We start from the raw sequence: 23,690 nt of genomic DNA on the forward strand, positions 1-23,690 counted from the left end.
GGGAACGAATTGATGGCATAGAAGGGAGAGTGCAAAACCAAATTACGGACAGACTGGGGAAATTTGAGGGTAAAGTAGAAACTCAAATGGGGGAGATGGAAAAAGCCATAGGGGTGGAAATTGAATTGAAACGGGAAGAATTAATGTCAAAAATAGAGGAGGGCGTGACCCAGGCTGTCCAAATGGGGGAAAAGTTGGAGGGTCAGATTGGTGCCACAAATGCTCGAATTGATAAAGCAAATGGGGAATGTTTCCCACATTCTGGCCTGGTTGTTTATCGGGACCGTGTGGATGTCACAACACCCCAACCGGGGGATGAATTTGGAATTGTGCAGCACCAGGGCGGTGGTGCGGAGCAAGAGGGGGTAGAGTTTTTGGGGGTCCGTGCAATGGAGCCGGACCAGGTATTTATTGGGGATATTGATCAAAGCCTGGCGGGGCCAAGAATGATTTGTGGAAATGATGAGGATGGGGATGATTTGATCCAGCGGCTGGAGACCTGTGACAGTCCCATGGAGGTAGAGCTTGTTCAGGCCCAAAGGAGCCTGGGGGAAGAGGTGAGTTGGTCCAAGGAGGTGGTTGGAATGACCGAGGGGACGCTCACTGTACACTGCTATTTGGAAACAGAGGCTCCAAAATTGGACAACCAGTTGGGGGAGTGTGTTGGCTCCGGGCTGGATTTGGATCTTGGAGGATCGGGAGATAGAGCTTCTGGAGATTTGGTCCCTGTAGGGAATTTGGATCAACTGCAGGGAGGGGCAGAACAACCGGTGGTAGAAGTTGTTCCCTGCAGCTGCGGTTTGGCAGTGGGAATGAAAATTTGTAAAATAAAATTACAATGGGAAATTGATTTGGAGCAGCCATGGTGGGGATTGGTCCCCGGGCTGTGGGATTTGGACATGGAGAGGTCATGGGTGATGGCCTCGGGCAAAAGTTGCCCCTTTCAAAATTTGGGTATGCCGGCCAGCTGGGGGGCTGTGATGGCGAGATTTGGACGTGGGGTCCAGCCTTGGGTGTCGAGGTACGACCTGGGTCCCACGGGGGGTCTGGTGGAGTGTGGCGTCCCTTGTCCGTCGGGGCGCCGTCCGAGCTGGTGGCTCGGGCCGGCAGGGTCACCGGACCCTGGTGGGGGTTAAGACCTCCAGGGAGGTCCGAGGTGGGTTCTCAAGCCTGGGATGGCATTTATTGAGGACCACTAGGGGGAGGTGTTGTGGGTCGCGCTTTGGTGGTGGCACTGCGGATGGCCAGCTTGGGCCTGATGTAGTGACCACCCGGGCATGCGACCTGACCCCCTCTCCCTGAGACTTTGGGACAACCAGCATGTGGTGACCTGGCATGGTGGTTGGTCTATGGACGCGGGTCAAACCGAATGGACAGGGATGGAGATAGCCTGCCGGACAACCATTGGGGCATCTGTGGAACGTGATGGTGTGAGTGACCTTCCACAGATGCTCCGTTGTGATTTATGGACTCTCGGGTTGGGAAGAGAGCCATGGGGATGTGAATCGGGAGATGTGTAACGAGCCGAGCATATGGGCCATGCTCGGCTGGCATGTGTATGGCAAAGCATCCTTCTTTGGTGAGGTTAGTGAAATGTGACAAATGGTTGGCATGGGTAATCTGTGGGTTAGATGCAAATTTAAGGGTGGATTGTGAAATGCCATGGTGGACACTGTATAGTGACGCCATTATTGATCCAGGTGTGTAGACCAAAGTGTTGGAGGCTGTGATGAAATTAATAGGGTAGCAAGACACAGCTTTCAACTGGTTGCGGGGGCAACTGTGCTGATATTTGGGACGCGGGATGATGGGGATGTAGTTGTGTAGCCTGAGGGTCAACATGGTGCTGTGCGTGTCCGAGGTGTGTGGACCATGTCTTCTGGGTGGGTCTCCTGGTGGAGCATGGCTGTTGACTGGACCTTGGTGTGGTCAAGTGTGGGTGAGCACTGGGGGGCTGCAGTTCTGTAGTCGGACTGGGGGATGATGGGGAGGTGCAGGGGACGTGGCTGTAGGGATGCCACGCACTGCGACCGTGCCCCCCAGGGCCGAGGTTGTGTGTGCGGTAGTGTGTGTTTTGGCAGCAAGTGCTCACCACATTGGCCAGCTGGGGCTGCTGCAGCTGTGTTCCTCGCAGGGGGGGCCGAAGGATGGATGGTGGGTCGCACCCTTATGGACACTCATGGGCCATGTTGGCGTTTTGACTGCTCACCTTGTCCCGGTGACCCTTGCACGGTAGAGGTGCAGAGCTGTCGTGGCCACAGGTAGTTGTGTAGTGATGATCACCGTTGGATGCGGATCCACATACCTGCCAGTGTAGTGGGGACAAAAGAGAAATTTGGAAGGATTTGGTAGGCCCAATGTGAAATTTGGGGAATTGTATGGGTGGATTGCACTTTGAACCTGACCAACCTGCAACTACCTGCACTTGAGGTGAGTGTTTTGAGGAGTACTGTCCCAGGCTTCAGGATTTGCTTTGGGAAATTGGGGACATGTAATTTGGAGTTGGGAGGCGGGTGAGAGTGATGACATGGCCGGTGAGGGGATGGAATGGGAGCCACAGTGTCTTGTGGGTGGCGTATGTTTTTGTATTGTGGTTAGGTGTTTTGATGTGGTCGTGAGAGTGGAACCTGGAGAGTGAGTGATGATTATTGGAGATAATGAGGGGCGATAAATTGTGCTTTTTGGAAATGTGCTAATGGAAAGGTGTAAGGATTTAATGATTCGAACTGTGAATGGGATTTCACATTGGCAGGCCATGGCAAGCCTTGTAACACCTTTTACACCATCTATGAATTGTACTGAATTGTGCTGAGTTGTGTGGAGAATTGAATGGCAGCGGGGGAGGAAGTGTGTTTTGGGGACCATGGGTGGGGAAGGTGTGTGTGTCCGCAGGTACAGAGCAAGCTCTGAGGAGCGATGCCTGCGGGCCCCCCTCTGCGGCAATTACCCCTGGCAGCCGGTGGTAACTGGAAATTGGAGCTCGTCGGTGGAGGGTCTGGTTGGGCGCCGCGGGGTGAGGAAGTCCCCCGGTGACCCGTGTTGCTGCGCGAAAGCAGGAGGCAAAGGAGCCTGGTGTGTGTGGAGACCCTCACCGGCGAGGTAACGGCGGAAAGGGGCTGTTGGGCTGTCATGGGGCCAAGAGGTAAGGGGGGGGGGCAATGAATTTGTAAGTCGGTTGACTTGTTTTTGGGACTGCGGGCACCACAGCCTGATGCGCCCCCACCATCTTTTTGTGCGGTACCTCCCCGCTGCCTAGTTGAGGAATGCACACACACGTGAATGACATCAATGCCATGGTCCTGCAGGGGGTGTATTGGGAATAAGTGCTTTGTTGATTTTTGCAATGCCTTGATGACCTATGGAATGAGAATGAGTGGTTAAGGGGTCTGTGTAGCATGAATGTGGGCGAAATCCACCGAGCCGTGTCACTCACCTGTAACATCTGGACAGGGCCCGAGGAAATTTAGGGGGATGCATTGGGGATGGCCCCGCAGGTAAGGTCGAGTCTTGTGGCATCCACCGGGGGACGCGGTCTGTAGACCGGGGTATGTACAAAGGTTAGAGTTTTGAGTTTTGGAAAGATGGTTAAGTTTTGTGGTTAAGTTAGTGTTGTGTGTTGTTGTTTCCTCCCTCCACAGGAACAACGAAGAAGATGTACATACTTGCATGATGGTTAAGGGGTTCAGCATGTTAAGGAAGTGTAGGTAGGTAGTCCGACTCACTTCCCACAGCCCTTCCTGATTTATTTCATAGGTTAATTAAGTGTGTGACAGTAAGTGTTAAGGCTGGAATGGTAGCCCTGCGGTGAACCTTGCAGGAGCTACGGTTCCAGGGGGGGGGGCTGTGTTATGAATTTGGTAATGCAACATCTAGAGCTAGGTAGATCTGAATAGGTAGGTATTCGGCTGTCGTGACAGGGACTCTACATGTAATAAGTTATTGATGTTCAGGCGGTTGTCGGGGTAAGATGTATGAGTGTGGATCTACCTGGAGATTCGAGTGTTAAATAGTGAGGGATTAAAGGTAACGCCCCTGTGAGTATCACCTAGTAATCAAACCTTTGTCCTTTATGGCACTGCAAACCACATAAACATTAGTTAGGTCCTTAGTGCAACATTAAATAATTCCCTTTCCCTGACATTGACTTCGTAATAAATGGGCACCACCAGGCCAAGAACACCGCCACAATACACCGCCACCGTTTACACCTCCAAGGCCTACAAACCTCGCCTGCGCACCTCAAAGGCCTACCAACCTCGCTGGCACGTGTTACACCAGGACCGCGGGGTCACGGACGGGAGATGTCAGGAGTCGCATGCCGCAGAGGGCGTGACCTGGGCGAGTTGGGAGGCTATGATTGGCTGAGGAGCGCGCCAATGTGACGTCATCGGCCACCAATATAGGCGACGGTCGGACGCCATTTCGGCAGTTCGAGTGGAGTCCAGAGTTGAGAGAGTTGAGTCGCAGAGTTCGTTGTTACAGTTCCGTACCAGAGTTCGTGGCAGTTGGCACAGGACACGGTTCGTTGCACAGTTCGTCGGAGTTGGCACAGGACACGGTTCGTTGAACATTCGTGACCACAGCTCGTTGCAGTTGGCAGTTGGCACTTGGTTTTGGTTGCTTCGTGCAGCCCTGCGGTGGACCGTTGGAGCAAAGGAGCTCGTGGTGTGTGTGGGCCGTTGGACCGACGAGGCCTGGAGGCGCTTGGAGGCGGACGCAGAGGGCCGTGGAACTTGGAGCGAGGTGTGCGATCGGGCCGAAAGGAGCGGTGTTGGACGGCAGCCACAAAGACGACGAAAGACCAGATAAGCCCGAATCCGCGTACATTTTGAACGACGTGACGTGTTCTTTTCGTAATTAATCTCCCTCGTTTTGTGTTTGATATCAGTCGTGTGGGGACGTCCCGATTTAGTTATTAGTATTACCGGCGCGTGTTTTTTTTTCACTGTTATTACTTTTCAATAATAAATCCTTATATTATTTTCTGTACATATTTGAACGCAGTTTCCTGGGTGTTTCATTTTAATAGATAAGGCTGTGGAGCTCGTTGCGTCTGGCCTCCCGCACGTTTAACTTTGTGTTGAGCTTGAATCCGCCATTGAGTTTTCGCCTCGGGAGTGTAAAGTCTCGCAATCGGTCATCCGTGTTACCCTACGGTGTTCACCAAGGGTAGTCACGCGACAATATATATATATATATATATATATATATATATATATATATATATATATATATATATATATATATATATCATAGACTCCTTTAGAGAATGACTGGAACTTGTCTGGGGTTTGTAACTTGTCTGAAGGATTAACTTAAGTCCTGGGCTAAAATGACTTCTAGAAGGGCTAGAGACACGATCTCGGGGTCAAAATAGGGGTTTTTGAGGACGGCGAGTTCAATAGCGACATTTTCAACACCACCTGGGGTCATCTTCAAGGTCAAAAGGTCATATTTCAAGGTCAAATTAGTGAATTTTGGCAATTTTTGCCCGTTTTTTGTGTCTAACTCATAAACGGTGAGAGATGGCTGATTATAATAAGAGGCAAGTTTGTAGAGATGTCCAAATTTAATATATATTGTCATATATCGTATTACACAAACATACAAACCATAGACTCCTTTAGAGAAGGGCTGGAACGTCATGACCTCGGGGTTTGTAACGAGTCTGAGTTCCCATTTTCTATCTCGTTTTCTATGAATGCCTCGTTTTCTATGCAAATACCACAGCACTTTACTGTTGGATGGATTGGAATGAAATTGACATATAACATGTAATTTATGTAATAAAATAATAAATAAATAAATAAATAAAATATAATAGTCTGTATTATAACAGATTAGTTTCCCTCGAAAAAATGATTTGAACATACATTATTTTTTTCCATTTGGCAACTTTATTTTTAAACAATTTTGTTTTTAATTTTTTTGATTTGTGTATTAATTATTATTTCTTTTAAAATTAATTGTGATATTTCACATTTAATATCGGAAATCAGCAAAATAATATGTTTCTCTTCTCTTTCAGAAGCTGCCTCAGCTGTAGTTGGTGCTGGCAGTACTGTGATTTCTTTGATATGTGACAATTGCAATACCAATCGCAGTGTTTATTCAAAACTTGGAGGACCGGGAAGTTGTCAAGTGCTATCGATTCAAGAGCAATCTATGTTCTTCGTGTACGACTACGTGCACATCTTCAAAAATGTTCGCAGCAACTGGATTACTGTTGATGGCCAGACACTCTCATTTGTCGTACATGGCAATGAGTACAAAGCTTACTGGAGTGATATTCGGAAGCTTCATGAGATCGACCGAGCTACTCCTATTCGCTTAACCAAGCTGACGCACACCGCTGTTTTCCCCAAGCACCTTCAACGCCAGAGCGTACCCTTGGTATGTCAGGTGTTCAATGACAAGACTGTCGCTGCCTTAAAGACCTTCAAGGATTCGCTGGGCATCAGCGAAGGCACCATCATTCTCACCCAGACAATGAGTGAGTGGTTCAAGATGATGAATGTGAAAGACCGTTTCTCAAAGCTATCCATCTGCGCGACGAATCCAGACAGCCTTGGACAGCAGACTGTACAAGTTTCACTAGGCTGGAGGAGGCCTGCCAAATTATATCTACCTGCGCATGGCAAGGGGGTGGTGGTCGTAAGCTGAAGCTAACTCGGCAAACTGCTGAAGCCTTCACTGTGTCCACACGTAATAATCCTTCAGACTTCAGTCCACACGTAATAATGTGGATGCTGCCAAATTGCTTCTGGCAGAGAAAGACTTTGACTAGGTTCTTCCTGCTATATTCGCGGATGAAGCCTTGGAAAGGTTTTTCGGCCAAGCCAGGCAAAGATGCGGTGGAAACTTCTACATTGACATAGTTGACATTATGGCTGCAGCTAAAATTGCAAATTTGCAGACACTCATTAAGCATGACATTATGCCAGAATGTAGTTCTCGTGTGCTTGTTTGCGACAAGAATTGTGGTACTTCCATAAATCCAGATGAGCGAAGTGAACTCATTGACGAGATCACTCCTCATGACACTCAGGAACTCTTGAGGTCCGATGATGCCCTTAAGCATAAAGTTGTTTATTTGGCCGGATACCTTGTTCATAAATATGGTGATAGCACCAGTATGGAGGAGATCATGGATGATGAAGATGGTAACGAGGTGTCATCTGAGTTCCTAGATAATTTGATTAGAGGTGGACTGAGTGTGCCGACTATGTCAACCGTCTTCTTTGTACATAATGCCTATAATTTGCATGGCATGACTAAAATGCGTTGCCGCTTTCATTTTGCTGAGCTGTTATCCTTTGTAGATGCACCTTTAGCTAGTAATAATGCAGCATGTACTACTTTAGCTAACATTCTATTGAAAGCTCATGGCCTCAATGTCAGTGACAAAGAAAAAGCTGTGGGATGCCTCAGGAGGCAAGAAAAGCTCTCCAACTAGCGATAGCTCTCCAACTACTGATAGACATAGACATAGTTGTAATAGACATTTTTTACAAAATATTATTGAAAAACGGTGCATTGTTATTATTCGAATGTGTATTTGCTGTATGTTTGTATGTTTGTGTAATACGATATATGACAATATATATTAAATTTGGACAGCTCTACAAACTTGCCTCTTATTATAATCAGCCATCTCTCACCGTTTATGAGTTAGACACAAAAAACGGGCAAAAATTGCCAAAATTCACTAATTTGACCTTGAAATGACCTTTTGACCTTGAAGATGACCCCAGGTGGTGTTGAAAATGTCGCTATTGAACTCGCCGTCCTCAAAAACCCCTATTTTTTTTTTTTCCTTTTTTGTATACAAGATCGAGGCTCGTGAAAGAGCTAAGACCCCGAGATCGTGTCTCTTGCCCTTCTAGAAGTCATTTTAGCCCAGGACTTAAGTTAATCCTTTAGACTCAAGTTACAAATCCTGAGGTCATGACGTTCCAGTCCTTCTCTAAAGGAGTCTATGATATGTATATATATATATATATCTGTATATAATATACACACATATTTACGGTATAGTATCAGGTAAGGTCCTGTATGTGCACTTGTGATTGGACCGTTATGACCGAGGCACCGCGCGATAACACGGCAGCAAATACCACTTGTCGCGCAGGCAGGTGGGGCTTGAACTTTGTAATTTGATCCATTGACCAGGTATTGCAAAGGAGAATGTATTTTTGTTGTGTTTAGCAGAGCGATTCATCAGTATAAAGATCAGGCATTCGATGATACGAGTGAGGAACGTGAAAAAAAAAAGTTTGAGTGCTTTATCCGACAGAAACTGTTGCGCCTGTTCCAAGTTCCGTTTCGTAGTTCCACAAAGTACACCAAAACAACAATCATAAAGGTTTACCTTTAGAGTTCTTTAAAAGTGGAATTCAAGTGGAAAACTAGAACGCCACTCAGTAGAGCGCATACTCCCGCCGTGGGTCAAGTTGGAATAATACGTTTTGTTTAACATCCCCTCTCCCCAAAACAATAAATGAAAAAGAAAGTAGGCCCTAACTGTCAGAGAATTTATTTTGATATATCTCGGAATTAGAGGAGAAAAACTTCATTTAAGAATAAGAATAAAAGCTTTAATGCAGTAAAACAGAAAAAAAAAATTCCCAAAAACATTCCCCCAAACAATTCCTGGATCCGGAATAATATCCTGAGCTTCACCAAAAACTAATCAATTTTCCTTATCCCAAGGGCAATCATCCCACCAACTTTCATCCAAATCCGTTCAGAACTTTTCCAGATATCTTGTTCACAAACACACGAACACACACACGGACGGACACGATCGAATGCATTACTCCCTGGCGGGAGTAATTAGCGAAATTCAATTAAAAAATATATCAAGCCACAGAGATCACAAAACATTTTTCTATGACTATCACAGCTAGAACCAACATGGTGCAGTTCCGGACACGAAGTTTGCTTCGACATTAGATGTTTTTTTCTTTTTTTAAAGAGGTAACTATCTATAACCAAATCAGATTGCACAAAAAGGAGAAAAATGTATTCTCATGTGAAAAAAAAATATTGTAGATTGAAATCTAGAAAATATGGCCTGTTCCACCCTGCTTGAGAAAAAGCCTGAGAGAAAATGGCGAAAAGACCCTGCAAAGTGACAGCAGGTTGACCAAGATGGTGCGTCCCCATCTTGATAAGGCTTTTTTGCTTTTTGATAATGAGCACCTTATTAATTATATTCAAAAGGGGTGTTTACATTTACTCAAATATCCAGTTTTCATTAATGCACTCCCTTGGAAATCCCTTTGTATGCCTGCAAAGTTTCGGGCCACTAGGTTTCATTGTTTTGGATTTATGGAGGAGACACACACATAGACAGACATTTATTATTTTAGCTACATGGTGTGTTCCCATTTACATTGACTCCACATACAACGGTCTAAGTACGAACACAGAGTTACATTAATGTACCCACACCAAAAGTTGTGTCCGAAGTTCATTAATCGTTTTTAGCTCACCTGGAACGAAGTTCAGGGGAGCTTAGGCGATGGTGCGTCGTCCGTCTGTCAATCTGTCAGTCCGTAAACACTTGCAACCTCTTCTCCAAAACCGCTGAAGGGATTGTGACCAAACTTGGCAAAAATAATATTTGTTGTGTAGTGACTAAATTTTGTTCACGGCACTAAAAACATCAGGGTTTAAGGGGGTTTACCAGGGTCAAAGTGGATCCAGGTTTGCCCCTCCAAAATAGGAATTTGCTTTTTCCTCTGAAACGTCACATACTATTTCGATGAAACTTGACCACAGCCTTCATCACCCGTGATGTACCGAAGTTTGTTCACGGCACTATTAAAATCGAAGTCTAACGGGGTCTACGGGGGTGGGGGGGGGGGGGGGGGGGAGTTTGGTCAAAGTGCATCCAGGTTTGATCCCCCCAAAATAGGAATTTGCTTTCTTCTCTGAAACTACACACACAATTTTGATGAAACTTGACCACAATATTCACCACCCGTGCTGTACCAAAGTTTTTTCACGACATTAAACAAATCTGCCCCTTTGGAGGTCTACAGGGGGGTTGTCCCCCAGAATAGGTATTTGCTTTCTTCTCAGAAACTACACACGCAATTTCGATGAAACTTCACCACAGCCTTAATCACCCATGATGTACCAATGTTTGTTCAAGGCATTAGAAAAATTGGGGTCTTAGGAGGTATTGCCTGGTTGGGGGAGGAGGGTGTTGCCCCCAAAAATAGTTATTTTTTTGTTTTTGTTTAAAGTCTTATGATTATGTTAGTATCATTCTACATGCTGCCCTGTATTCTAGCAACCATTGAAATTGGTTTAAAATACCTTTAGTCGGTGCAGTATACTGTTTATTCTACCAGGTGAGCACCAGGGGTATTGGCCCTATGTTTTCTCCTGCCTTTGTTGTAAGATAATCAATGAGATTCCTCATCACCTTCTATCTTACCTGCATCCAGACAAATCTCAGCTTGTGTATCTCATATCCACATTTACCTGATTTTTTTTCTTCTGCTTTTATTGATGTAGCAAATTCGTATGTTCCGTGCCGACTTCGCTTTAGGACATGGGTTAGGTTAGCGGAAAACTCGCACGTGCACACGCCAAGATGTGCCCAAAGGAATAGTTTTGACAGGAAGGTCAGAGAATAAGTGTACTTTAATTTGCAAAAATAAAAAGAAAGTTAGCATACAGGGACCAAAATCGCAACATATGATGGTCAACAATGTGGATTTGTGTCAATATCAGGTGAGAAGAGCAAATAAGAAATGTATTTTAAATCATTATGCAGTGCGTATCAAAAAAAAAGGTAATCCGAATTCAAGGGGTTAATATGCAAAGGTTATTTGTTTTGACAATTTACATGTGGTTTCCTAATTAAGAGGAGATCCTCAGCTTTCCATTGATACCTTCCATGCATCATTGCTGTAACTGACCAAAGGTCCGATCACCTGACCACTTCCACAAAGTCCCAACCAAACAGTCCACTTTTGTCGATTCATGTTGGTGTCAAAATTAAATTCCGGGGGTTGTCCTGTCGGTGCATATTCAAGAACATTATGGGTATTGACCTTGCCGTCCATGGCGAAAGCAGCTTCGTTGCCGATAACGAGATACCGCAGGAAATTGACATCTGCTTCGCAACGTGCTATCAACCATCCGGCAAACACCAGCCTCCTGGCAAAATCCCTTGGCGTAAGTTGATGCCGGATGTGAATCCGATATGGATGTTGGTGGAGGTCCAGTCTTGTGATTCGGTTGAATGTTGCCGAAGGCAATCCCGTCCCATTTAGTCTTGCGCTGGTATCCCTAGGATGCTCCAAAACTTGCTGCTTTACTGCTGCAATGTTCATTTCCGATCGCCCAGTGCGCCTCCTACCAGAATTCCCCTTGTTGCGGTTGAGGCTAGTGCCATGCTCTTGGTATTTTCTAACATTTGCCCAGATGGTTTTGGCTGCTGGAGGCTCCCGTTCTGGGAAACGTTCCCTGAACGCATCACGAGTTCGCTGCAAACTTCCAGTTTGGTGAAAGGTTGTAACCACAAAGGTCCGCTGTTCAGTCGTAAGTTGAACCATCTTTTCAATGACTCAGACTGTCTCTAAACCCATACACTGTAGGCCCCTCTTCAATACCTATCTTAAACAAAGGATGACATAACCGACGAATACTAGACCAGCTTAACAATTTTACATAATCAACTTGGCAGTCGACAAGTAATGCGTCCATTTCAACTCTCTTGCACCGATTAGCCAAACTTGTAAAAATGCGATTTGAACTTGTCATTTTCAATGAACATGTACTCGGTCATGTGTGACAGCAATGATGCATGAAAGGCATCAATGAAAAGCTGAGGATCTCCTCATAATTGGTAAACCACATGTAAATTGTCAAACTAAATAACCTTTGTATATTAACCCCTTGAATTCGGAATACCTTTTTTTTGATACGAACTGTATTATTCCAAACACTATTTGAAAGAGAAGAACGGATAATGAAAGACAGCTGTGCCAGATTTCTGCTATTCATCAAATTTATTATTTTATTTTTGCCTCAAAATGTTGGTGCGTTTACGTGCCAGACCTCTTTACATCCAGGCCCACATGCACGTGCACCCACCTCATATTGATGGGAGAAAACAAAATTCAATTTCATTACAGAACTGTCTTGTAACTGAAACCTCAAAAAGGAAATGATGAATGAATGTATGAATAACGAAAGTGAATGCAAATACAAGGAGAATTAACGGAACGGTGAATTACCACTGTCTGTGAAGCTTGCTATTTGTATTGTCCAGTTTCCTTTCGGGGACGCACTCGTGTTTTCTTTGAACCAGCTCACGTTCTCATTGACACCGGGTTGGTCGAAGCAACTAAAGGTCAATTTCGTGCCAACTTCATACACCACCTCTGATGATGGGCTCTTCACAATTCCTGGTGGACAGAATGGGTTATGTAACAAGTGTTATGACTTTTATTGTCTTTGCTGAATCGCTCCTCAAACTGTTGTACAAGTAAAGTTTGTGATTACCAACAACGGTGTAACAAATATATAAATATGAGCATCAAAATGATCTTACCCTTTTTCTTCATTCGGACATTAACGCTGATGTTCGCCTTAGCTAAGTTTGATACCACTCCAGAAGTGCTCCTGGTAATCTCTTCAATGCTCATCTCGGTGGTGCCAATTACATCATAAGAAGTGACCACGCTTCCCTTACTGTAAACAAGCAGTCATTGATAACTTTGTGAGAACAGTGCAAGTCTTAACTGATATGGACTTAAAAACATCACCAACAATCAATAATGGTATGGATCAGTTTGAATGTATAGACTGTGATGCTTCCGAAAAACTAAACAACAACTAAAGTTTGCGCATTGTGATTTTGACGAGGATCACATGGACATGTGGAACACAAACATGCCAGGTGTTAAAAGGTAGCAAGGATTGAAGAACGATTATTGTGGGATGCTGAACATCCTGTGAACTGCTCTGTGTTGCAGGCTCGTTACATCATTGGAGTGATTTACTTTCAAAGGTGGACAAAATGAGAATATTTGTGTCCAAAGTCGACGATTGTAGAGGAGCTGGAATATAGAATGGATGGGGATCTTATGGAACAAAAAGAACATTAGAAAGCGAGGTAGAAACACCCCAATTGCAGGGCTGAGGTACAAAATAGAGGGAGACTTGGACAAATAAGGAATGTGGGGAAGAATAAGGGTGAGGGAAGACTCACAATGTGGACAAGATAAAAGCAGAGGCGAACTCTCAGCAATAAAAAACTGGAAATTTGGAAAGACGAGGGCTTGCGGTTAGGGCGGAGGGGTTATTGTGGAGGGTGAGATTGACGGGGATAAAAAATATCATGGTTTTGGATGGGGGGGAGGTGATATAAGATGGTGTTAAACAACTGTCTTGAACAACTCGAGGAAACCTTGATATTGAAGAGAATGTGCAAGATGGTTCCACAGGGAGGAAACAAAAAGGAACGAATGAACAGTGGTGAGAAGTGATTCTGGATTTCAGGAATTTCATTAGAAGGGGGTTGGCAGTGGTCCGCGTGCACCCGGCAGAAACATGTGGGGGGTGGGACAAAGCACAGAAAGTGCAAACGTTACAAGACCAGCAGTCTGTGGAAGACAAGGAGACCAGTGACCTGTCTATGATATGAAAGTGATCGGCCCATGGACTCAGCTTCCAGCCCAGTGGGGAGAGCATCACTGCATCAAGCTGCAAAATGAAGCCTTGAAGGTAGACCTGAGTTCAGTTGAGCCTCGAGTTGTTCAAGGACTTTGCACAATGGAGGATGCCAAATCACAGACTGGCTTTCAAGGTCAACTTAGAAATGTGTTTTTCCCAATAACAATCATCGCTGATATTGAGACCCTAAAGTTTGAGTGACTGTACTTCTTTAAGAGTAGATATACTTTATTGGAAGGAACTTTTTCCTGAAATTTTACATTACTTACTCTCCATTCTACTTCAAGAAAATTGATTGGAGGGTTTGCCAGACAGTCATTTTGGAGAGAGAGAGAGACAGAGACAGACAGACAGAGTTTTTTGTCTGGATTGAAAGACATACTCCAAGTGTTTGACCAACTTGTGATTCTCTGCCAAGAGGCTACTGCAGGTCTTTCTGAAAGATTAGGGATGTCACAGTAGATGGTGGAGTCATCAGCAAAGACATAAGGAGAGTTTTCCAGGTCATTGATGATGATTGAGGAAGATTCCAAGAGATAATTGAGGAAGACGATATGGGTTGGGAGCTTTATCCACCAAATATCACTTTGTTCAGTTAGTGATGATCCCGTTGTCTGACTGACACACACACACACACACACACACACACACACACACACACACACACACACACACACACACACACACACACACACACACACACACACACACACACACACACACACACACACACACACACACACACACACACACACACACACACACACACACACACACACACACACACACACACACACACACACACACACACACACACACACAGTGACTTGGAGGTTGAATTCCAGTAGGGGCCAGCAACAGGTATAGCAGGCATTAGTTATCTCATTATTTATCATGATGGCAATTTCCATATTAACTGGAATTGGTGACAAATAATTATTAATGTCACAGGTCAGAATAAGTCAATTCTAAATTTGGGGCTGAGAATAAAAGAGGGGATAGAAGGTGAGGGTGGTAGTAATATGGTGTCTTGGTAGAAAAATCATACAAATTAATGTAGAATAAATTGGTTTTGTTGGAAAAAAAAAACGACTTTTTTGCATGACTAAGTATCAAATCATGACAGTCCCCAAATAAATTAAAAGCCTCTGCATTTATGCAGGAATTTGGTGGTCAAACTAGAAAGGTCAGATCAAACATTCGTCAAACTAGAAAGCTTGATAAAATGCAAAGGTGGTCCATGTTGGCTTTGTATTCAAACTAAACTTGATGAAAACAACAGCTAAACTAGAATGGCACTCAGTAGAGAGCATACCTGCGCCTGGTTGGCCATATCACTCAATGGTGAAGAATCACTTTTAAAATGCTACCAGCTAGATCTGGATCTGGATCTTCACCAAAATAGAATCGATTCTTCCTTGTCACACACAAGCAGTCCAACAAGTTTTGTCCAAATCCATCCATAACGTTTTGAGATATCCTGCTATGTATTGTTTTTGGCCCGATCTCCCAATGTTGAAGAATCACTTAAAAATTAAATAATTATCATATCCGAATCCATATTCAGATCTTCACCAAAATCGAATAGAATCGTCCTTGTCAGGCACCCAACCGGTCCACCAAGTTTCGTCCAAATCCGTCCACAACTTTTTGAGATATCCTGCTATGTATCGTTTTTGGCCCTATCTCCCAATGGTGAAGAATCACTTTTTAAAATTCTAGTAGCCGGATCCGAATCCGCATTTTCACCAAAATCTAATAATGTCGTCCTTGTCACATATGCTGCATCTCTGCCAAATTCCGTCCAAATCCGGCCACAACGTTTTGAGATATTTTGTTCACAAACGGACAGACAGACAAGGGATAAAACATAATCTCCATCCACCTTTGGTGGCGGAGGTAACAAGCCCGTTGTCATGGAAACCATTGGCATGTCGAAACGGCAAGATCGATTGTTGATTTTTGGTTAACCAACTCAATGATGCAATATGCCAATTTTGTTCAAATTTGAAGTCAATCTGATGAAAATTTATGATTTTATGCAACCTTGACCTTTGACCTTTTTGTCTAAAAAATCATACGGCTTCTAACTTTTTATTGGTGAACCAATTCAGTGACCCAATATGCAAAGGTGTAAATTTCACGTCATTTGGATGAACATTGACGATTTTATGCATCCTTGACTTTTGTCCTTTTGATCTAAAAAAAAAACCCATTGGCTTCAACTTTTCATTGGTGAATAAATCAATTGACCCAGAATGCAAATTCTTAAAATTTCAAATAAATTTGATGGAAATTGATGATTTTATGTGATTGTGACCTTTTGACCAAATTATTAATTTATCTTCTCCATATGATGACAAAAGCTGAAATGGTTAAAAAAAAGTTATGCACTCTTTCATCCACACCTGAATCCTGTAATCCTTATGCGTTGAAAGCCCTTTATCCTCTCGTAGGTCTTGCTTAGCTGTAAAAAAAAAAAAATACAAACAAACAAAATTGACCATAATTTAAAAAACATCAGAAATCCGTCTTTGAGGAACGTGTGTGGCTGGTTTGTACACATGCTGGCTTCTTCCTTTCCACTTGTTCCTCATCCATGGCCTTCTCCCTCTTATTGACTCATAATGATAGTCGCTCATTCTTCCAATTTTTTGTGCCTTGTCCATTCCCTCTTTACTAAGGTCTTTACAAACGCCCCGTTTTTGAAAAATATTTTCATGTTAATCTAATCATAATTATTTTTAACATAAAATTTCAGGTCCATTCTGGACCGTCTGGAACAGTGTTTGTCTGTCTGTCCGGTGTATGTATGTCCCTTCCGCTGGCATTTTGTGGGATTAGGTTTCCTCTACATACAATATAGAGGAATACCTATTGTTTTTCCGAGAGTTTTTCTTATTCTTCCCCCCCCTGTTTTCATGTCCAAATTTTTTTAAGTTAACGTTCTCTGAAACCATTGGGATGATTGCCACGACATTTTCACCAAGTGATTGGCTTGACCTGTATAATTTTCTACTGCTAACTAGGACGTCATATGTCACATGATATGGGCGCCATCTTGGAAAAAATCTTCAACTTTGCCCCTCTATATCCCCGAAACGGCTCAGTGGAAAAAATTGAGTCATGGCTCATTGTAAAGAACTTTGAATTGGACCTAAAAAGTATTGTCGTGTGGTGGCTCAGTTAACACCGAGCGTCACCACGGATGAATCGAGCTTTAATGAGGCGTTATCAAATTCTATGGCGGATCAAACACGAGCGGGGGTTCGGGGGAGAATGCCGCGGCTTACCTGACGGTCTGACGGTGTCTTCACCCTTGGAAAATAACTCACAAACGAAAACGGGATTAAAGTTGGCTGGGAAAATAATACAAGGGTTTATTTAATAAATATCGGGACAGGAAAAGAACGCGCCGGTAATAACTAAACCCCGATATCGGGACGTCCCCGCACAGATTTCAAATACACACAGATGGGGAGGATAAATATAGAAACCGTCGTGTGGTGAATGCGCATCTTATCTGTCTCTGTCATCCGGACGCGGCTCCGTCGGTGGGAAGACAGGCCTCGATGCACCCCCGTCCGCACACTGCTAGGCCGAGCCACTCGCTCGCCCCGGTCTTGTCCGCTCCAGTCGCTGGCCTCTCTCGCAGTGAACGCCAGGGAGGAGAATCGATGGCGCTCCAACGTTCGTCGTCCAGCAGGTAATTTGCGGTTTGCAAAAGGAAATGGTCCAAACGGGGCGAAAGGCAAGGGCAGAAGGAAGGTCTGGGAAAGGCAGAAACCAAAGTGAGACGAAAGTCGAGACGGAGGTCCAGGCAGGATGGATCCAGATTCCAGGAACGAGAAGGAAAAAATGTCCGCTTGCCTGTAGTTTTACCGCCCGGGCCTTGACGTCACCGGCGCTTATCCTCCAATCAGCGCGTCGCTTGTTGCGTCCTCCTTCGCGCCCTCCACACCGACTGGCCGAATTCTCGCGCTTTCCGCACTGATTGGCTGAGGTGTCATCGGTTGGTTGACAATCAGTGTGCCGCTCCTTCACCTTCCTTACCCCCAATCACGGGGAAGCTTTTTGTCCCTTCCCCGACCAATCACACCTTCTCCTTGGCATGGCTATTGCTTGCCTTGCACGATGTTTGTCCTCCATGGCGCCGTTGTACGCGGCCACCTCCTCCTGCTTGTCTTTCCGGTTTGTTTTATCGTTGTGCCTCACTTTCGGAACACTTCCGACAAATTAAGCCCAGGTTTCTTAATACAGTAGTGTATCGTTTCAGTAGTATCGTTTTTGTAAAAATAATAATATAGTAAATACAACCATAACACTTTAATCCCAATGTCATGAATGGAAAGTTAATGGATTGAAGCGTGTTTGGTCCATGAATCAATGATATATGCGGTGTTCGGCACGAATATTAATAACCACGGAAGTAAGGAATTCGCCTAGGATTTTTAATGGTAATATCATTTTCGAAATAATGATAACGTATAGTATAGGCATATTTGGAATTTCGTGTATTTTTTTTGTTAAAAGCAAAAACTCAATTGATTTTGTAAGAAGGTATCATAAGCTTTAAAAAAAATTAGGGTGGCATTTTTTCTGAACATTCTAAGACTATGAAATCCAAAATGGCGTCCAAAATGGCCGCCGAACACTAATAATGCGATATCTTCGCGAGTACATGTGATACAATTACAAATAAAGTGTCTAAATATACATGTTTTCTGAGACCAGGAATCGAATGGAATCATCAAATTTATGTTATATGTTTGATCTACATGCCAAATTCCAAAATGGCCACCGCGCACCCGCAATGTAAACTATACCTTCTCCCTTCGCATGTAATTACAAACAAAGTATCTATTTAAAGACATGTATTTTTCACAAAGAATACATAATTAACAAGCCAACAAACAGATCTAAATAAAATGAAATACTTGAATTACTGTTCAATCTCTTAAATCGTTTAAACAGGAAGATGCAAAAAGTCATACTGATTAAATGCCTGGCTTTCATTTAGTATTTTTAACAATGGATATCGAGTGAATTATAATTTTGTGAATGTCATAGAAATGTCCCTGGATTCGAACATTTCGATTGTTTTTTTAACGGCATCAATGAGTTTGTGTCTGCTTCCTGAGTCTGTATTGATGTCTTGCTGATAGGCTTCTCCCAAAAGAGTGGATGTTTCCTTCAAGAAAGCTTCTTCATCAGGCTGAAGTTGCAGGAACTTTCGGAAGTACAAACTGTACAAAGCAAGCAAGGTAACTGTATGAGCTTCCAGTGCTCGATACATGTGTTTTCCGTGGAGTATTTGTCTTACCGTTGTAGGTGAGTAAAGTCCAGCTTCGACCCATGCTTGGTCAATACCACTCACTCCCTTCCACATATTTACCCATGGCAGCCAGTGCGCAGAAGACGATGTGCAGCTCGCCAGGTCGAAACAAGAACTGCTTCTTGATGTCCTCACGCTCCATCCACAACTTCATGGCCATGTCGTATAGCTGAAGATCAAGAGTCACGACTGTGATAGATTCTGGTCCCATGACATGAGTGGCGATAGCGCGTGCTCTCATTAGACCTGTGAACAGGGTGTCATACTCTGTTGGTGGCAATCGTATTAGTGGTGGTACAAGGGCAATGTTTGTCTTGGAACCAGATGGAGACAACAGAGAGTTGAAGGCGCCCCATGTTCCTGGAGGAGTAGAGCTTGATTTTACTTCAACTTCACTTTCGTTGAAGTCCAAACAGCCAATAATCCATGCCATATCCTTCTCTTTGTTTGACTGTGAGCTGGACTTGCAGGAATTCAGTGTGCAAACACACTTTTTGTTTGTTGGTATTGGTTTGTCACATGATAGTATTTCACATGGAATAGCCTCCTCTAATGTTTGAGACCTTGATGACCGATCGATATCAAGTGGTGTTGCTGGGGATTTGTCAGATGCAGTCTGATATATAGCGGTGGCAGTGCCATGGAGTGTGTTCATGCCACAAGGCGTGGATTCGAGAAAATCTATGTTGTCCAGTGCGAACCAAACAAACATGTCGTTAACCAACCAAGGTGGTCGATAAATTCCTCCCATGGATTTTATCCTTTCAAGAACAGCATTTGCGACAGCAGTCTCTATTTCCATTACCTTGTTGTACGGGACAGTGAGGTCTAGTTTGCCTAATGTCTCCACAAGGGCCTTGGACCTGGTGTTTTTGTGCACATCCAGAGCTAAGCCGACGGTAAGGGGAGTCTCAGTGCGGTGTTTGAAAGTGACATCTTCATGTTTTGTTTCATAGGTGACCTGCCGATCAGACTTGTATGCACATACGAAATGTTGTGCCAGCACAGATGCACTTTGGTTCATAGATTCGGCCCTGCTGATTGTTTTAACATGATGTAAACCTTGGATAGCAAGCTTGCAGAGGAGTTGAAGAAAGCAGGTGGTTCATAATTATCAAATGTTCCTTCGAATTTCCACGGGGTTGCGCTTGCAATGTCTCTTCTCAGTATTTTAGATGCTTTCAGAAGGACTTTCACATCTTCTCTTAGGTCTTTTGTATCGGAGGCCAACACACCAGCTAACAGGGTTTCCTTGGATTTTGTAGAAAGTACTTGCTCAGGTTTGGTTTTGTCTGGAGGCCTGGTGAAGTGCACATCAGCGTTGTTGTCCAAAATCAGTTGCTTTAAGTATGGTTTGTATCGCGGATTGTCGGGTAAAGGGAACCCATTGGCTTCTAGCAAACCAACATATGATTGTTCAATGTCGTTCATATTCAAAGCTGAACTGTTAGATGGGTCATTGATTTCAGTTTCCACCATGTCGAGCATCTCCAGGTCAGACACTAACTGTGCAAAATGAACATGTTGTTTTGGAGGTCTGTTAGCTTTTTCTATGTCTCGTTTTGCATGGCCTAAGCACAGAAGGTGATACTTCATGTCCTCAGCAACTGCTGTAAGAAGATCAGATGAGCCTACAACATTGCTCAGTCTAACTTTCAAAAGTTTTCTGTCTGTTTGTTGACCAATGGCTTTGAGCTGAGCTCCCATGTTTTCAGTTGAGACGTCGTGCAATTTGTCTGCTTTGTCTTCCTGACAAATGACACACATCTCCTTGTCGAAAGCCTGACTTCTGGTAGATCGCTGTGATGTGGAAGCACTTGTAGATGCAGCATCAGATTTTTTCGCTCGTCCTTTTGTCTTCTGTTTTATATAACTGACGCTGCCTGTCGCTTGTCCTTTCTCATATCGGGTCTTGGCTCGTTCAATGCATGTTTTATGTGTGAGATCCTTATAACATGTCTTGTGGTATGAAAAACCATTCTGTAACAGTTCATGGGCTGACAAACCTTTTATGCGATTCTTTAATGTAGAGAATTCTGTTTCCCCATATGAACATCGAACATCAGTTGTTGTAATTACTTTCTCTACTGAAGGCAAAGAAGGACGAAGCACATAGTTTGTATAATCTGTTTGCTTGCTGCTCAACTGGCAAATAAAGCATAGTTCAAAATCCACCGTTTTTGACTTCTTGTTAGATGAAGACTCTGCCATTTTGGTTAATCTAAGGTCTCTAAGCTATGTTATCCTGGGTGATGGTTGCTGTGGGTACTTGCAGCCTGCAAAAGAAGAAAAGAATATGTTAGTACACCATAAAATGGACAAGTGGAACCTTAACACTATAAAGCGAACAAACTGCTGCCGGTGACTGGATTCGAACGTCAATTTTCCGGCCGCCATGTTGAAATAAAAAAGGCAGCCTCTGTCTGAAATTGTGCAAAATAAAAAGATTAGTAGTCAGGTGGAAGTTATTGTTATTATAGTCACCTCTATATACAAGTTCCAAGCAGTTCATGCTGAAAACAAAAATATTTAAACCACATTAAGTTAATTTTAGCGTCAAATTTAGGGCGTTTTGCTATGGTGGCGGTCATCTTGGATTTCAGGCCGTTAGAATGTTCAGAAAAAATTCCACCCTAAATTTTTTTTAAAGCTTATCATACCTTCTTACAAAATCAAGTGAGTTTTTGCTTTTAACAAAAAAAATACACGAATTTTTTTTTCATGACAAATATGCCTACAGTAGTAATCTATATATATAAAACACAGTTTGTGTGTGTGTGTGTGTGTGTGTGTGTGTGTGTGTGTGTGTGTGTGTGTGTGTGTGTGTGTGTGTGTGTGTGTGTGTGTGTGATGTTACTGATAGACTCCTAAACGGAGAGGCTCATGGACTTGATATTAGGCATAGACATGGCCATTGAGCCTGGGAAGAACATGGCCGACCTAAAAATTTATTTCATAATATTTTTTTACCATATTTTTACCTCAGCGCATTTCAGCGAGGAATATTATGACCGGAATCTGAACGGGGGCAAAGCAGCGTGCTGATTCGCTCAGAGCGATCACGTGATGTTCCTTGCCGCCATTAACTCAGTTACGCGTTCGCACGTATTTCAGAGCGAAAAGCGATTGCGTTTTTGCCAGGTACTTCTGCATGATTAGCATTTAGCATGATTTAGCATAGATAGTAGCATGTTTCACACAGATTTTTTTTCAGCGAGCAGAAGTACCCGGCATTGTACGAATAATATATAGATCAGGGGTCGGCAACCTTTTTGACTTGAAGTGCCAGCTTGAAATGTTCTTGTTAATTAGTGTGCCATATCAACATTAAGTTTAATTATGACACCACATCAAAAAAATATTTCCAACAGACATGGAATTTTATTCCATCCATGTAGCAACAACATTTTAAAGAAACATTTATCTCTCATAATCAGGACATTGTAATGATCATTTTATCATTGTAAAATTTGTCCCCAATGAGGTTACAAATTATATGCATGGACCCCATTTCAAAACACTGCTTTCAGTAACTCATTTACAAAGTATTGAATTGGAAACAAATGTCAAAAATCTTTGATTTCATTTTTCATCTTTCATCAATCATCTTTGATAATTATTATTCCAGTAAAATAATTTTGAATTGGAATGGTGACTTTGCTCTGATCCATCTACCTCATCACCCTGCACCATCACACCGGAATACTGTTAAAGTGCAACACGCACAACAGCCAATGGCTGTTCAAGAGGTGATTTGGCATGCAGCGGAGAGGGCACTGCTTTCGCCAGTGTGCCAATGATTACGCTGCCGTGTGCCAATAGTGGCACACGTGCCTAAGGTTGCTGACCCCTGATATAGATAGTGCCGTGTAGGGCGGAGTGATGCCGCTGTGGGAGGGACCGAGCAAGGTCGCTGTGGGCAGGACCGAGCGAGGTCGCTGTGGGCGGGGCCGGGCGAGGTCGCTGTGGGCGTGACTGAGCGAGGTCGCTGTGGGCGGGACCGAGCGAGGTCGCTGTGGGCGGGGCCGAGAGAGGTCGCTGTGGGTGGGGCCGAGCGAGGTCTGCGTTAGTGCGTTGCCGTTGCCGTTGCCTGGTATAAAAAGATGCTGCTTGATGCTCTCTGCGTCAAGATACGGACTTGATGTCCGTATCTTTACAACAGACATTCCAATGATGATGATGATAAATGTAATACCACTCAAGGAAGGCCCACAACTCAAGAGAGAGGAAAAAAACAATAAAATGAACAAAAATACGGGGAAGGAGAAGCAACCACTCAGAAGAATGACAGAAAAACATTTCCCTTAAATTTACCGTGTTCACCAACTAGCACGACCAGATACAGGACAACAAAATAATTTCCCTTACACATATCGTGTCCACCAACCAGCAAGACCATACCACTCACCTCTGGATCAAACTGTATTTAAAATATTCAAACGGTTTTTACATGCTGCCATCTCCGAGCAATCAATGGAATTTTCCAAAAATATTGTAGTACATTTATTTTTTAATAATGTACTGTGGCGGACACGAAAGCTCACTGGCATGATGGCATCATTCTGCGCACCAAGTGGGCGGCGGCCACGCCCGAGGGGTAGGCGTGGCCTCGGGATACACACCAGGCGCACAGCCCGGAGCGCTCCAGTGCTAC

General features: G+C 43.8%; 1 protein-coding gene across 1 annotated transcript in view; it reads right to left on the bottom strand.

The window, feature by feature from the left end:
- Positions 1-23,690, bottom strand: part of LOC137438340 (adhesion G protein-coupled receptor F5-like) — a 152,720-nt gene that overhangs the window by 100,799 nt on the left and 28,231 nt on the right. The window contains exons 4-6 of the mRNA XM_078767001.1: positions 16,110-16,168; positions 12,578-12,717; positions 12,261-12,431 (exon numbers count right to left, since the gene is read on the bottom strand). Of these exons, the coding sequence (XP_078623127.1) occupies positions 12,261-12,431; positions 12,578-12,717; positions 16,110-16,168 (370 nt within the window). The remainder of the gene's footprint in view (positions 1-12,260; positions 12,432-12,577; positions 12,718-16,109; positions 16,169-23,690) is intronic.

Source organism: Myxine glutinosa, chromosome 13 (assembly GCF_964187855.1).
Source record: "Myxine glutinosa chromosome 13, kmMyxGlut1.1, whole genome shotgun sequence".
Classification (NCBI taxonomy): Eukaryota; Metazoa; Chordata; class Myxini; order Myxiniformes; family Myxinidae; genus Myxine; species Myxine glutinosa.